Below are 17,071 nucleotides of genomic sequence, written 5' to 3' on the forward strand. Positions count from 1 at the left end.
CGGAGAAGATTGTTTTATTGTGTGAGAAAAAGACAGACTCAATTCAGACATGGTGATTTCATTTCCATCCTGTTTTTGTGTTACTGATGTACGAAGAGAGAGAGACTGAGGGTCTAGTGTGGCAGCCAGAGGGCGGTGGCATCTCTCTCTCTCTCTCTCGCGCGCTCTCTCTCTCCAGCCTCCCGTTTACGCAGAGAGAGAGCGCGCGCGCTCACTCTCTCTCTCTCTCACACACACACACACACACACACACAGAGGAGGAGAGCAGAGTCAGTGCCGCCGCCGACACGAGCTCACAGACACACAGACCCCGTGGTTATTCCCACACCACCTCGCAGCTGAACCTGCGCCTGCACACACGCGGGACTCGGACTCGCGGCTCTACTTACCCCTTCACACCTTTTTTGTGTGTTTTTTTTTTCTTTTTTTCTGGACTTTAGGGTTTTGGTTTGGACCGGCAGCAGACCCGTTTGGTGGACGGAAGAAGCGGGGGGAGTTTATCCCAGTCTATCCCCCGAAGTGGACCGAGGAGGAGTTGTGTGCGTGTATGTGTTCCACGCGTCGCGTGTCATGGGAAAAAGTGGACAGAGAAGTGGAATAGGACACGAGGGCAGCGGCTCGGCGAGGATGTGCACCACGCACGGGATCCTGCTCCTCCTGGTGCTCGTACACCAAGGAGTCTCCCAAGGTAAGACCCGAGCTGAGTCTCCTCTTTCACACTAAGACACGAGTTAAACCCGATGATGTCCAAGTGTTTGTGTGCGTGCTTACTTTCTCACATCTGTCTGTTCCTTTTGCCATATGTCATTTCAACACAGCTGGTGCTTTTGGGTGTAAATCACGTGCATTTCTGCGCATTCCTTTGCACAAACCAAACTCGCAGCTGCGGGAAACGACCATTAAATACTAATTAACGTCGAAAAAAAAAATCCAAAAACCTGTGCCTTTCACACGCGGCTGCTTCAGTAAAGGATGGATAACGTGTGTCCCCGCTGAGGACAGAAATAAAGTCCCGCGGAACACTGAGGGAGTTGAGCTCCAATCTCCATCCAACACGGCTGTCGTCTTTTGACGTGAAGACTTGATTTGTTTTGGATGAAGGTGAGGACAGTGGAGGAGACTGTGGTCATGTCTCACTGCAGAGCACTTTGCCAAACAGAGGCGACGCTTCACTGCCTCCGATTGGAAAATTGATCAGAAAGTCACAAACACTTTCCGCCACCAGAAGCGTATGAAACGCAATTATGCAGAGAAGCAGCAGCAGCAGCAGCAGCAGCAGCAGCAGCAGCGCAGAGTCCTGCACCTTAAGTTAAAAATAACACACGCAATAACCACGATGATGTGTCATTGTGTGATGAGAGAGAGCACACAGGACTGTACCAATGCTGGTAAAAATCATCAGGTGTTGTGTTGTGGAATAACAGGCGTATTAAAAACTGTAAGGCGTTTTATTTTAATTTGCTGTGAGGTGTGTGACATTCACAGTGCAATAATGCTGCTGCTCCCTGGAAACACTGTGGGGGGGAAAAGACAGAGATGTTTTTTTCCCTTTTACACTCTCGGTGACCTTCTCTGAGGGAGAACTTGTTCATGTTCATCCTCCAGCGTTAATGGCCAAAACCCTTGTGTTGTTTTATCAAGCTGATTAATTCACCTTGTCCCCCCCATGGCCTCGCTGACTCCAGTTTGACCTCATCGTGGTCACTTATCGTGGATTTCATCCCTTATTAAATGTAATATTCCAACACCCTGCGAGGGTTATGTGTCGCTCCAGTCTTTACGCTGCATTATATAACTAATATTCCACTTGAACGCCTCTGAAAGGAGCCTGTAACTTCACTTTCAGGGGAGTGTCGTTTGTTTTTTTCTTTTTTTGTGCTGGACGTTTCTCCTGATGCCTTGGGGACGAGCGTTTCAGCTCCACCCAACAATATTCATTATGACCGTTCTCTATTGGTTCACTGTTGAATCAATATGTTGCAATTTAGGGACATGATTTGAGCAGTGTCTCACCTAACTCTGATAAATTACACCATGCTACCTGCATCTAGTACAGCTTCCCCCTCATTTTATACATATACAGTGTGTACACATATATGTATATGTATATATATATATATATATATATATATATATGTATATATATATATATATATATATATATATATATATATATATATATATATATATATATAAAATATGTTTGTTTCTGTTGTGTTTCTGTTCCGAACAACTTGACTCTCTGAAGTTGTGTCTTTGTTGTGTGATGAGTCAGCCCATTAGTTGCTCAATTGAATGGGGCAAAAACACACAAACACATTGACCTAACAGCGGGGGGGGTTAGCGGATTGCTTTGTTTGCGTAGCTGATCCCCTCTGTGCATCGGCGCCTGATTCAATTCCCACTTCATTAAACAGCCGTTCCTCCTTAAAACTACAGATGCCACGTACGTTGTTTGCTTTTAGTCAGTTTGAAAGCCGACGTTTAGTTTTTTTTTTCAGATTAGGACTAACGACGTCCACGGCGATCGTGAAAAGGGATTAACTCAGATCACCTCCTGTTTTTAAAGTCAAGTTCCTCCTCAGAATTCAATCATGAACTTATAAACTGTGATTGGAGTGTGTTCATGTAGTCACTGACACAGCACAGACAATGAGGTGAGTGCTGGATGAGATCCTCTCATGCCAGCTCGAGTGTCCCACCCTTTAAGCCTTTGGGCCTTTTAAAAAAACCCATTAGCTCACATTTGATCTAAACTAAGTGGATGTTACAATTGAAGGTCTGAAAAGTCCTCTTGTTTGTTAGGATTTCTAAAGGTTTAAGCTGCTGTAGGTTGTGAGGGTAAAATACTGTGTGGGCTTGTAGCCTTTATCCGTCTCTGTCGTTTCACAGTTCATTGTCTTAACATTCATTTCTGTCACGTACTTTAGTTTTCTGTATATTTACACTCTTCTATTGTTCTTTTTGATAGAGTTTATACCTTGACAGCCTTAGTGGGAACCGCGTGAGTGTACGTGCGTCTGTGTTAGAGCTCGCTTGTCCGTACAGGAGAGGGCTGGTGTGTAGGTGTTTATTTGTCAACCTGCTGGTGCAGAGGTGTGAAGATGTACCCGAAGGTGCTGCTGCTGCTGGGAGTTGTACATGTGTGCGACTTTGTACATGTGCGCGTGAACTTGGCTCGAGCGAGAACACACGGTGTCTCATTTCGTGTGTGTGTGTGTGTGTGTGTGTGTGTGTGTGTGTACTGTACGCACACACTTGGCGTTATGATATTACCAGAGCATTCACGCTGTCTCCCCCCTTTTATTCTCCGATCCTTGTCCCACGGTGCACTGCAACCACGCGGGGTTCAGTGCATGTCGAGGGACAGCTGGGAATTATTGGGAATAATTTTTGATTAGCTGTGCTACTCACACCAGGACAGTGTGATTGGCCGAGCGGGTTTGATGTGGCAAACTTGATGCTGTTTCTGCATCAGAGAAACGGAGAGAAAGGATGAATGGATGAGGGAAAAAAAAAAATCTCTCTGGGTGGTTTGTACCAGCTTTCATCGCTCCTCTAAAACTTGACAAGCCGACTGACAGACACACACACAGCAAGATATTTCTGTGATCAAACAATGCTCCGCTCTGTGTGTGCGAGCGCACTGAAACGTGCACGTGTGCTTGGACAGTCTTTAACACTCTGTTTTGTGCCCTTTTCCACCAATTACATCAGCTTCAGCGCCGATTGGGAAAAGATGCAAACTAGTAACTGCTACAACGTTATCACCGAGCGCTATGACGATGTCCTTTTTTGCTTCCCCACGACTCATTTTGTTTGTGTTGCATCTGTGAAATCATATTTCACACACGTGGGGGGGGGTAGAAGATCAACTATTGGCAGTAAAAATGGTATTAATCATCTTTTTTGTGTGTGGCTGCTTCATCTGGGTTTGAAAATCCCAGGGTTATCTGCTAGTTTTTGTGCTAAAGAGGCAACAGTTTGTTTCTTCGTCGTCACATTTCATAGACACGCTCTGAAGTTTCATATGTGCTGGAGCTTGTTTATGCCACTCTGTGTAGTTCATATATGTTTTGCAAAAACAGCTCGGCATTTACCTAAATGCTAACCCTTTTTCGGCTTTGTGCGGAGAAAATTCAGCTTTTTGTATGAGTGTGTTTTCGACAAACACAGCGTCACACCACTCGCACCGTTTACCACGTTCGCTCTCCACAGGGGGGAAACGCCACAGACGAAGAATGCACCCTGTGTGTGTGTGTGTGTGTGTGTGTGTGTGTGGCTCACTTTGCATGTTCGCCTCTGCTTTGACGTGAACATCCGCGTTGCTTGAGCTTGGGAAAAGTAAAGCTGTAAGTGTTGTGAGTGAGTGATTCCCAGCGTCTCCCCCCGCTGTCGGGCCTAATTCCCTCTCGAGTTTCATGTAAAGATCTGGATTTATGAATTTTTCATGCCCAAGGTCTCATTTTTTGTTTTAGTAAGTTGTGAGTGTGTGCGTCTCTGGGGTGGGTGTTCTGAGAGGTAGCGGTTTGTTCCCAATCAATGGCAGACTCTATCGTTCCCACTGGTCTCATCCAGCTGTGCACTGCAGAAATGATGATCTGCTTAAAAAATGTTTCCTTGTTATCATCTAGGATTCACATGCACTCTCTTTCCATTGTCTTTTGAGTCCACTACAGGGCAGTGTTTCCCAAATTGTGGCGTGCGGCCCACTGATGGGTCGTGAAGGTACTGCACACGGGCCCTGTGAAGTCAAAAGCAAACAAATAAGCGATGTCTCCAGTTTTGCAGACGGGCTGGAAATAAGTGCTAATGAGTCATTTGCAAAAGTTTTGCTTTGAAAATGTAGAAGAGTTCAAATGATAGTTTCTGCCTGTTTATGAGGAAAAAAATAATAATAAATAAATGAACGTGTTTGATCCTATTGGCAGACTGTCGATCAGAGTGTTATGATTTATATTTGTGTGGGCCGCGACCGCCTGGGCATCTTGACAGAACGAGTGGTAGTGAATCATTTTAGAAAAAGCTTTAATTGATGTGATTTAGCATGGAATCAACAACTTTAGATAGAAAATGTCTGATTTCTGATGTCCATCATCTCTCTGCCCTGCTTCCGTCCCCTTCTCTCTCTCTCTCTCTCCGTCCCACCTCGTGCGCTCTGTTCATCTTTTCTCCTCCTCCGTCCCTTTCTCTAGCTAGATTTACGCTGTTTAATTAGAGTGTGACTCAAACAGTGGACATATTGTTGCCCTTCTGAATGGCGCTCACAAGCAGCAGGACATTGTGTGTGTGGTCACAGAAACTCATCAGTCAGTCAGAGAGGGAGGGAAGGGAAGGGGAGGGATTTTGCCTACACACACACACACACACACACACACACACACTTGTGTGTGGGTCCAGTGCAGTTAGATGGTACTTAAATAGAAGTAACGAAGAAAAAGGCGACAGGTAGAGAAAAGGAGCTCCGCACCGCGCCAGCTGTTCTCACCGTGAATTTCTTTGTTTTAAGGCCTTGCCTCTATCCACAGTTGGCAGCTTAGACTTTTCATGGTCCGTATATTCTTTTTATTTGACACCGTAAAACCTCCAGTAAATAGCTGGCGCTGGTTTATTTGCTTCAAAAACAACGAGCGGCACACTGCGCTTACTGGAGACGAGCGATTAACGGTGACACCGTTTTTTGTTTAGTTTTTTTGTTTTCCCACCGTCTGTCTGGCAGAAACCAACTTCCGCCGCCGTCCTGCCCCACGTGTCCGTCACTGGCGTTTTGTCTGGATTCACGCCAGCGGAGATTTATCTGAAACTTATGAGCCACAGCGTTGTAAAGGTGTCGCTCCTTTAACAAACATAAATATAAAGACAGTCCGCGCACGCATTGTGTTCCAGACAATTCCTCCAGGGCAGACACACGCCCGGCAGATGGGTGCTGGGTGTTTTGCGGCTGAGTGGCGTGTTTGTGTGTTGGAGCTACAAAGTCTTATTTGTGTCGCCATGAATATGTAATTAAGCTGCCATTGAGGAAAGAAGACGCGTCGTGTCCACGAGTCTGGGACCCCCGTTCCTTTTTGTTTTGTTTTGATGTAAAGCTTGTTATATCCATTGTGCTGCTTTTGAGAGATGGCACGAAGAGGAGGAGAAGACACAGTAGGAGCCGAAACAGGCAGACTTAATAATTGTGAAAGAGTGAAGTGGCAGAGGAGGAGGAGGAGAAGAAGAAAAGTAATGAAAGGTTTTTCTTTGGAGAACTTGACATTCATACTCCTTTTTTGATAGCAAACAAAGCCACACTGTAAAAGCCCATGCAACTCTACTGTGGAGAGAGGAGGAGGAGGAGGAGGAGGAGGAGGAGGAGGAGGAGGGAGGGAGGAGGAGGAGGAGGAGGAGGAGGAGGAGGAGGAGGAGGAGGAGGAGGGAGGAGGAGGAGGAGGAGGAGGAGGAGGAGGAGGAGGAGGAGGAGGAGCAAGCAGAGTGAGCAGCACTGGGAAGCTGCCTGTAGGATTAGTCTTTCTCTTCTTTGTATCTTTCACCACTACTTTCTCTCCTCCTTTGTTAATCTCTTTCCCTCTATTTGTCCCTTTACATCCTTTCTGCCAGTTTCTCCCTCTCTTTCACTCTTCCTTGTGCCCTCAATCCAACTCCTCCCTCCCTCACCCCAACAGTAACTCTTTTCTTTTCCCCTCCCTCTCTCTTTCTCTCTCTCTCTCTCCCTCCCTCCCTCTCTGTGCCAAACTGCCTGGTAATCTAATGGTCCATCTGAAGGAATATGCAAAAACCTGAAACCATAATTACTATAATCACCGCTGTAACTTTTTACCTCTCAGGCTTACGTCTACGCCTCATGCGCGCACGCACACACACACACACAAACACAAACACAGGAGGACATTGTAATCCAGGATGCTGTGAATAAGGGGATTTAGCATGCGGTATAGAAAGGATTGGGTTGCCTGTTCTCCTGCTGTAGACATGATGTAATTCACTGTGTACTGCGCCCAGGGAAAAACACGCAAAGCACACGGACGCATGCCCCAAACTACTCGCTGTACTCTCCGGTTAACTTCTATTCTGTGTGATTCATATAAAACTACACTCTGAGTACAGTAAAGCACATGGAAGTATTTTCCCCCCTCTCTCGCTTGGCTCCGCACCAACTGTAACAAGGAACGCGCTATATTTTACTCCGTAACGACAAGCTTACATGTAAGCACTTTGCTTTGATTCATCTGAACACAGCTTTCTCAGTGGCTAATGAATATAGGCACTGCTTTGCTGAGCGGGCATGTTTTGTGTGTCCATTGTGCGCGCGTGGGGATGAAATATCGCTTTGCTATGTTCCAGAATTATCCATGCACACAGCATTTTCCTCACCCCCCCCCAGAGGAGAACAGGTAGGACAGTACTGTAGGTGGAGAGGAAGGAGAGAGAGAGAGAGAGAGAGTAATGACTCTCTGCTGTAAAGATTTTGCTTCCTGAAATGTTTTGCACTCCAGGAAAAATAAGTAATCGTGTCGCGAAGTGAAAAGAAGCAGGAAGTCTGAAAAAGCCAAGGATAGTAATGTTTAACGAGTGGGAGGGAAGGAAGATATTGGACGTCGGGGTGCGAAATGGCAAAGACTGCAGGGTTAGTAATTAATCACAGTTCTCGCGGAGAGCGAGAGAGAGGGGGAATAAATTTGATGAAGGGAAAAGTGATGACTGAATGATTTCACCCCACTTGAATTCACACTGAGGCCATGGAGTTGGCTTCATTTTGACTTTAAAATTGGCCAGTTTATAGGTCCAGTGTGTATTATTCAGGAGGGATTATTGGCAAAATTCGATATACTGCCTATAATTATGTTTGTGTAAGTGTATAATTGGTTTAAAATAAAAAAAATATATAGTTTAGTTTTCATGTATAGGCCTTTTGTATTCACTCTATATACTTTATATGTAGCAGGCAAAGGCCTTGCGTTACAGAGGTCACTTTCCTTGTTTCCGCTGCAGCCAAAAGGATGAACCAGCTGGAGTGTGCGTTTCACATTCTGACGCTGATGCTTCTGCAGTGGTCGACTCTCCAAAATTTCTATTATTAGCTCAGACCACTATTTGGTGCAGCTCATAAACAGTCAGCTCTGGGTGTGTGTCCTTAACCCTTTTTTTTTTTTGTGCTTATTTTAACCATAAAACGGCCAGAAAATGATGCTTTGCCCATTTTAACTTTCAATACTTTCAAAATGTACTGCATGTTATGTTAAAATGGTGTATTAACAATTTAAAGTTATTGAGGAAAAAAAACACTGTACTTGTACACGGACACCAGATTTTGTGTTAAAACCTGAATGTAAACATATTTAAGAAATAAAAAAAAAAAGTCAAAAAAATGGAAACTTCCGCTCGGTGTTACTCGGTTACTCGACCTTTCAGATGCCACTGCAGGCATATAGTTGTAGTTTTGTGTAGTATGTATAGCTGCTGACGGTTTGTCTGTAACCTTGTGCTTAGTTTGTTTGTAACTGTGACACACTTGAAAAATAGATTTTTAATCTCAGTGTTTTTTTTCCCATAGTTAAATAAAGATTAAGTAAATAAAAAAATAAAAATAAATCCAATTGAAGGAAACACTTGCACCGTCATTTACTTGAATTCCATGCATCAGTACAATGGAGGACAGGTAACTTGAATTGACCCCATACATCTGTGATGAGCTTGTTGACAGAATATTGTTTATTCTCCCCTTTTATTCTATATGAATTGAGTCTTGAGGGAAAAAAAGGAATACAGTCCTATATAGTAGCCTGGTATTCATTGTGTTTGTGTGTGATTCTCATACTGAAGCTTCCTTTTACACTGTTCAAGGCTAAGGTCTTGTGTAATATCCAGGTTTATTCCACTCCCTGAGTTACTGGACTCGACATGATTGCGGTTTATTTATGAGGCACAAAAAAAAAAAAACAGTGAAATGTGTCTGTATGGAAAGTTTTTGTTGCGTTTGACTTCATGGAACATACATGGCATTGTTTTCCTACAAGTGATGCATGTTAAGATGATTAGAGAAGAGCAATATGAATAAAATACAGACAGTGGACCATCTGGGTTGGCACAATAAGTTATAACATGAACTGTATTAAAAGAATTCCTTATTTCACAGCAAAATACACAATATGTTTTTATTATTAATCATTTGATATGTGATACAGATCACATTCTCATATGGTAGTGTATGATTTGAGGCTCTCGTTAAGTAGCTTCAGAGTCCAAAAGGCTCAGCTTTTAATTGGCGTTGAGTAGGTGCTGGTAGAGATTTCAGGGAAGCTTAAATTAAGTATGATGATGATGATGATGATGATGATGATGATGAGGTCAGAGCATTAAAGTTTAAACGTTGTTTTGAGAGGTTTAAGGTCATCTCTAATACGGCGTCTCACAGACCTCAGTGGCAGAGTGTGTTTATACGGTTTGGTGTGACTCAGTTATTAAAGTATGGACCTACTGACTTGTTTTGTGCTGTTGTTTTAAAGCGTGTTTCAACTGTGCTTTGTTCTCATTGATTCTCTCCCACACAGACCGTGTGTGTGTGTGTGTGCGCATGTGTGTGTGTGTGTGTGTGTGGTGTCTTGGAAGCTGTGCTCCTCAAAGCCCTCGGGCTCTCGGGGGCCTGTATTGTCTTACAAACATTTTATTGACGTTTATTTAAAAAAGGAATTTGACCCTAAAAGTCACCGTTTCTTTCACTCATTCTTACTCTCTGCTTGTGGTGTTTTTTTTTGATTTCCATCCCGAAGGACTCCTGTGAGGCTCAGGGTCAAGGCAGGTACTGTACCTTCAGGTACTGTTCTCACTTGTTGCTTTTCATTTAGAATGAATTTAATTGTAGCTGATAAAGCCGTTTAAGGTCTGACTTCACTCTGGAGTGCAGTGTTGGAGCAAATATATTGGCAGCCATTTTGTATTATTGCGTGGTGTGATACGATGTGTGGGTTTTAAATAAAAACAAATGTCTGTTACACAATTTCACACGATTATGATAAAGTTTATCAGCTCCACAAGACTCTCTCTGTGCTTCTCAGTGTAGGGGTGTTTAGATCAGATAATGCCAAGCTGCACACAGGAAGTGATTTGTTTTACAGAGTGAGGTAGCATTGCAGCATTGCTCTAGTAAAGTGAGATGGCTGCAAACCGAGAATCACAAAAAGTTCTCTCCTGACACTTTTCAGTGCGACTAAGACAATAATTAGTCTGTATGTAATGTCATGTAAACACATTAGGTCGCCTAAAATCGAAAACTAGCTTACAGAGAGTTACAGCGCCAACTATGGAGGCGGAGTCAGATATACGCGTCCAATAAAACGATTTTCCTCCTCCGCATGTATACTCTGCCAGACTCAGTCGGACTATTCAACTGTGCATGTGAATGTCCTGGCTGTGCTGCCACTGTATACACACAAGCGCTCCCTCAGTCGGGTCTGATAGTATTGCTTGACAGAGCCCATTTTCAGATGAAAGATGCAGCATACTGTTGAAACTGAAGAAATGCTACGTTGTTTTGTACACAAAGACCAAACAGAGGCAGTTTTATTATAACAAGCAACCTTTACGCACTGCAGCTTTAAATAAAACAATCCTCATCAGTTTTGAGATATTAAATTAAGCTACAACAGTCCCTTGAAACGGAAATCAAACGACATGTTGAACTCTTAATGTTTCATTGATTCAGGCAGGCATTTAAAATCTCCCACTCCTAAGTTTTCTTTTTAATTACACCTGTTTGAAGTGGATCAGCACTTGTTTAAACGTTACACTCTGTTCCTGAAATGTTGAGGTGTGACCGTCTCTGTATTGTAGGAGGGAGGCAGACTGGGGCTCCTTACTGTGATCTGACAGGTGATGACATCGAGATGAAATTCTAGATGGAAGTCAAAGGCGCGCACACACACACACACACACACACACACCGACACACACGTGCTTCATCTGAAACACGTTATAATGGCACAGCACGAAAACCGATCATCAAACAAATGATGAGCTAAACTGGAGCCTCACGTCCCGTTCTCTAATAAATGCTTTGTATGCTTCATTATTTATTACTCACACGGATAGATACTGGAGTAAGAAACTGCAGCAAATGGAATCACGTCCTGGCCTTTACTGGTCTATCCCCAAATAATTTACATTGCTACTTTGATGTTGTAAACAACTTAAGTCAGTAATGGGGAGCACTGTTTTATTCTGTCCTCCGCAGCACTGCTTTTAATCAGGGTCGTGTGGGCCAAACGCTTTTCCCAGCATCACTGGAGCGATATCTCTCTCATTTCTTTCCCGCACTTGTAAACCTAAACCTGCTGGTTTGGATGATTTAGTCAAGTCAAAATCTTTTTATGCCCAAGTTCTACCCATGTTCTTAGTGTGGAACTGATAAATGGACGTTGTTGCAACTCGTGACCAAACAAACGTCCAGTAGACTGAAATAATAAATAAAATGTGTGGGTTTTCTCTGGTTTCCTCCCATAAACATGTCATAAATATGGGGATTAGGTAAATTGGACACTCTAAATTGACCGTAGGTGTGAGAGTGAATGGTTGTTTGTCTCCATGTGGCCCTGAGATGTACAGTCCCCCACCTCTCGCCCCACGTCAGCTGAGATTGGCTAAAGTGGTAGAAGATGGATGGATGGATGAATTCACAGTGACCCAGGGAATGTGATCCATCACTTTTTTCTTTCTTTCTTCTTTTCTTCCATTTCCATCATTATGATCTCTCAGCGGCACAGCTGGTGTTGCAGTTTGGTGACGGCACACAAACGCACAAACTGGCTCACTGTCCACTGACATGTGGCGCAATTGGACCGCCAAGTCTTGAAGCACGCGCGCACACACGCACACACACCCACATGCTGAGTGAGTGGCACTGATCGTCGAAATTTGTTAATTTGGCAGTTATAATAGACATTGGGATGGTTACTATGTCTCCATATGCAGTGGCTGTTGTGCTGTTGGCAGATTTCATATACAATATCTGTCCGGTGTCTGATAGTTTGGCAGTTGCAGTTTCGGAAAAGGATGCGGCGCCGTCGAGTTATTAATTATCTTATTTTATGATCGTTTTTGGAGCAAAGTCATTTGATAATTATTTTATTTTTTGGTGGCAAGGCTTCCTGGTGAGTAGATGTACAATATGTGATTTTAATTTCTTCTTCTTCTTTTTTCTTTTTACCATGCCCTGATTTAAAGCAAGTAATAAAACCTTAAAGACCTTAAAGGGACATTACTGTGATTTAATAGGCTCCCACATTTATATAAAGATAGGGGGCAGATTTTTAAATGAGTGATTAAACTCAGGCACAGAATCTGATTCACTGGCTTGTGTGGGTTCATCTTTAGGTTCTTTAGGTCGCGAGAGCTGAAAACTGAATGTTTTAAGCCCCAATCGTACCGAGTCTAGCGGACTGTCAGGTGTGAGAACGATCTTCTATTCCATATTGGGAGATCTTTGACGGATCCAAGTATCACCGATCCTTTTCAGCCGCATACTGATGGATGCCACATCATGGCTGCGACTGTACCAGCTGCACATAATCTCAGCATGGTTGCCTGCTTGTTGAAATGTGCCGTGTGGCAAGTAGCCATCTGTAAGCAATAGGCCTTGTGTTTCTGCCCCGATGACATCATGTGTATGGGGTTAGTTTCTTTGCGAGCAGATGAACGAGTGTGTGACTTATGTCATAACGTCACACCGGGGTTAACTCGCCACATCAGAAGGAGATGAAATGAGTGTCTGTGAGCCTCCCTCTGTATCCAACTCCGTTTTGCTCTCAGACAGCTTTGTGTCAAATCCTTCTCCACTACCCGTCGTCTTTCTCCACTTCAGTGTGTGTCTTTCCGTCTCTGCATCCTTCCTGGGGGAAAGGGAGATTTAAACTTTGAACAAAAGACACGGGGAAGAAAACTTTGCAGATGCATTTGAAGTGTGTTTTTCCCCGCTCTCTTCTCTCTTCTGAGAAATGTCATCCACACCCAAGGAACACTTTCAAAAGAAGCAAAAAGTAGCTGACTAAACCCAGGCAATGCCCACGGCTCCATACAGCTCTTTCAAATCCTTGTACTGTTGCCGTGGTTATTTGTGTTGCTTTTTCCTCTGGGCCCCTCCAGGGTTTTGGTTTATCTCTGCTCAGTGCTGAGGTCTCGTCAGAAAATGAGGGCAGCGCTGCTGCTTTTTGGCCTCAGGTCAAAGCACAAGTCACAAAAGTTTCTTTCTTTTTTTTTGTTTGAAAATGAGCCGAACTCGCAGCTAATGACAAACTTGTCAGTTGATAGTTTTTCTTCTTTTGTCTTTTGTTGTAGCAGCTTTAAAGTTTGACTTCCTGTCAGCGGGAAGATTGACAACATTGCTGGGAAAAACCTGAAAAGACACCTGCTCAACAGGCAGTCACTCATATGTTTCAACCTTAAAATCCCATCTAAGGAAGCCGGTAATTTACTTTTATTGCCAGTGTTCGATTTATTACCCACAATAAAAATCTACCCCATGCAATATTGCCTTTTATGTAGGTGATTGTGTAGATATTTTTAATTATCAATATTAATATTCTCCTTTAGCGAGCACAAAACTTGATTAAAAACACAGGATTTTGAGAGTAAACGTTGTTACTCCTCATTCAGTCATCAGGGAGAAAGGAGCAGCTCTTTCCTTCCGGGAATTGTTCTCACTGCACTGTGATGTTTTTCGAGTTTGGTTTAAGTCTTTTAAGCTTTTAGTTCCATCACTTTTAGGACTTCGGAGCTGAGGGAGGGGAGGTGTGTCCGATGAATTATTTACAGAGCACAGAGTTAAGATAACAAAATGCGTCAGAGTGTGAGACAGGACGGTGCCACACAGACTCTGTAGTTACAAAGAGAAGGGAGACGCCAAAATCACCATTATTATAAAATGCCCTTTTCATTTAAATGACCGAAAAAGTAAGCAGTAAGACACACTGATGTAGACGAGTGTGTCGTACTAGGCGCCGTAGTAAGCTGCATGCATACAGCTAATCATCATTTTTAAATGACTTTTAAAATGAATGTTAAGTGTTTTACTCTCTTCACATCAAATGTTCACAATAATATAGTAGCAGTACTTATATAGTACATATATACATATATGTGTATATATGTACATATATATAAAAATATAGAAAAAGTCATTGAAATAATAATATTTATCATAATATTTCACCTAATTTCAAAATAAGAGTTTTCGTTTTGATGTGGAATGATAAATTGTTCACAATATGAACGTATTTATGATGGAACATGAATCTATTAATAATAAAAACCAATAAATAAATGACTAATTCATACTTTCCATCAGTAGTCCATATGACCGTACTTTTTGCCGTTTAGGAACTGCACTGAAGCTTTAATAGGGTTAATAGTCGTAGTGAGTATTAGTATCAGTTGTCTTGGTGGTGCCAGTGTTGGCAGAGGTATTGAAGTTGAAGCATTAGCTCAATCGGAACTTTTCACCACTATCTGCTCGATAGGATGGGAGGTTTAATGAAAAAAACCAAAACAAAGTAAGCTACTTAAAAACACAACAAAATAACAGAGACTTTGGTGCAAAAGGCCTCTCTACTTGAAAGTGTTATTTCAGGTTAGGGCTGCCCTACTTGTCTGCAGTCAATACGCAAAACAAGACCCTCTAATCAGTGGAAACAAAACCGATTGTATTCCAGCTTTGTAGACCAAGTGTAGCAACCAATTTGCCGGGGGGAAAATCAATCTGGGCAGATTTACCATTCTCCCCAAGTTGATACATAGAATTGTTTAAAACACACACACACACACACACGCGCGCGCCGACGCGCACACATGTCTCGGAGGTCTGCTTAAGTGGACATTTAATCATCAAGGACCTTTTCTTGCTGGCTGCTCCACTGAGTTTGCCTCTCTCTCTCTCTCTCTCACACACACACACACACACACGCACACACACACACAGAGTCGCGTGCCACTGTATTGATTCTCAGTGTTGTTCTTGTGCTGTTGGTTAAACAAGACAGTAATAATGGAGCAACATTGTTTAGTCTGCGTATTGAACCGTGACTGGGCGACATTGATTGTTGTCTTGTGCTTTGGGAATGCATTTCTGTCTCCGTGTGGATATTTGAGACAGGGACTTTTTCCATGTAGGGTATGGCATGATTCTTCTGTAATTTAAATTTTTTTAATCCGCATAATTTAAATCAAGGAGTGAGCTGTGAGAATGACGGAGAGGGTGGCAGAAGGAACATGTGAAATGTAAAGATTCACATATGTAAATATTGGCAACACTTACCAACGTGAGAGACGGAGAATAGAAGAGAACAAAAAAAACAAGGGCACGGATGTAGAGAAGAGAAGAGAAGAGCATTATAAAAGGGGATGGAAAGCTCCAGGAGAGAGGCTACGTGTTACGTCTCAAGGCTTTCTGATAACTTCAGGAGCATCATTTCACGTCTGACAAAAAAAACCCCCACTTAATCATCACTCGTACATCAGATTCTTGAAGTCTTATCGCCCAGGGCCACAGTCTCAGTCAAAAGTAGGCCTCGCACCTTAAGAGTCACTTCACTGCTGAGTCCGGAGCTGCTAAATGACATGTAATGTAATGTAAAGTTAGTTTTTGTTGATGACGGTCAATAGAAATAATAACAATCATCATCTAGCTCATGATTGCTGATATTTGGAGCAAGAGAAAGACGCACGAGTGACAAAACACCCGACGACTGTCCCTCACTGTAGACATTGCTGATATCTGGTATTAACACCCGACCACATGTGGATAGAAATAAATCTTCTGTCCGTCCACACCTTGGTATTGACATGCGTCTTGGAGATTGATGTCGTCCGTCGTTCCGTTTTCAAATACACAGCATTAAATAACATTTTAAACATGGAAGACTTTGGAAAAATGAATCTATGTACAGGCACTGATTAGTATAATAAGACTGTGAAACCACAGAGGAGGCGGTCTTGTGTTTATGATAAAATCTTTATTCTGCCTATTTTTGTGGACCAACAAGTGGGTTTCTCTTTCATATATATGTTGTATATCATCTCACTGCCTAAGCGTTGATTTGAAGTCTTTAAGTGCACCTGAATTAAACTTAGACCCAAGTCTTATCATGCTATTAACTTTTGATGTGCCATCCCGTCGGCTTCAAAAAAGAATTCATTGAGCTCCGTGCATTTCCATTCATCATCAGCTGTTTTGATATCACACAAGGTTATGTTTCCTCGTGCCTAAAGTCGCGCGCGGATGAATAATTCATAATAGTTTAATACCGAAAGTGGTCATTTGTTTCCCTGCCAAAGCTCCGTGAGAGAGTGCCTTTTTTCTGCCAATAATGAATCATCAAGATGTTTTGAACGGACACTGAGAGCGTCTGATATTAGGTGTGTTTTCCTGTAATGAACAAAGACTCCGGGTTTGCCTGACACGTTCCAGCGCGATCCACATCTCCTGCTCAGCAGCCAGGCTGCCCTGTGAGACTCGCAGGGGGGAGATGCTTGCTCTGCATTTTCTGTTCCATCATTAAAGCTCTTCCCCTGCTTTTCTGGAATACACACACACACACATGCACGTACGGTCCCATGTGTGCACACACACTTAGAACAGACATGTGCATTAGTCTGTGCTGCATCCACACAAACACACACACTCTGTGCACAGAGACTTTGAGAAGGTGAACATATTTGAACACATTTGCACTGAAGTCATCGTCTTAATTCCAATGGATTTTTTACTCTTGACAAACTCAAAATATGTTTGTTTTTGTTTATTCTGTTGTATATAACCAATGTGATGACCCCCAAAAAAAAAGACTGTAACCTCCTCAGTTCAGTGCATTTTCAGTGTTTAAGCTGTAAAAATCAGTCCAGAGTAAAAATGTGTCCGTGACACGGAGATCAAACTGAAGCCAGAGACAACTTTTGCAGCAGTGTGTGGCTCCAAGCTGTGACTGGCTCATCGTGAGCTGTTACTTGGGATGCTACTTCAGTCTCTTTTCTGTCTCACTTGCTCATTCTCTGTCTTGTTTCTTTCTTTATTTCCACCCTTTCAGCATTT

The 17,071-nt window shown here is 42.9% G+C and overlaps 1 protein-coding gene across 1 annotated transcript in view; it reads left to right on the forward strand.

Moving 5' to 3' along the window:
* Positions 1–244: 244 nt before the first annotated feature.
* The window catches only part of LOC122769435 (netrin receptor UNC5C-like), a 170,365-nt gene continuing 153,538 nt past the window's right edge, over positions 245–17,071 (forward strand). The window contains exon 1 of the mRNA XM_044025955.1: positions 245–688. Within this exon, the coding sequence (XP_043881890.1) occupies positions 571–688 (118 nt within the window). The 5' untranslated portion in view covers positions 245–570. The remainder of the gene's footprint in view (positions 689–17,071) is intronic.

The sequence above is a fragment of the Solea senegalensis genome, linkage group LG5 (genome assembly GCF_019176455.1).
Source record: "Solea senegalensis isolate Sse05_10M linkage group LG5, IFAPA_SoseM_1, whole genome shotgun sequence".
In the NCBI taxonomy this organism is placed as follows: domain Eukaryota; kingdom Metazoa; phylum Chordata; class Actinopteri; order Pleuronectiformes; family Soleidae; genus Solea; species Solea senegalensis.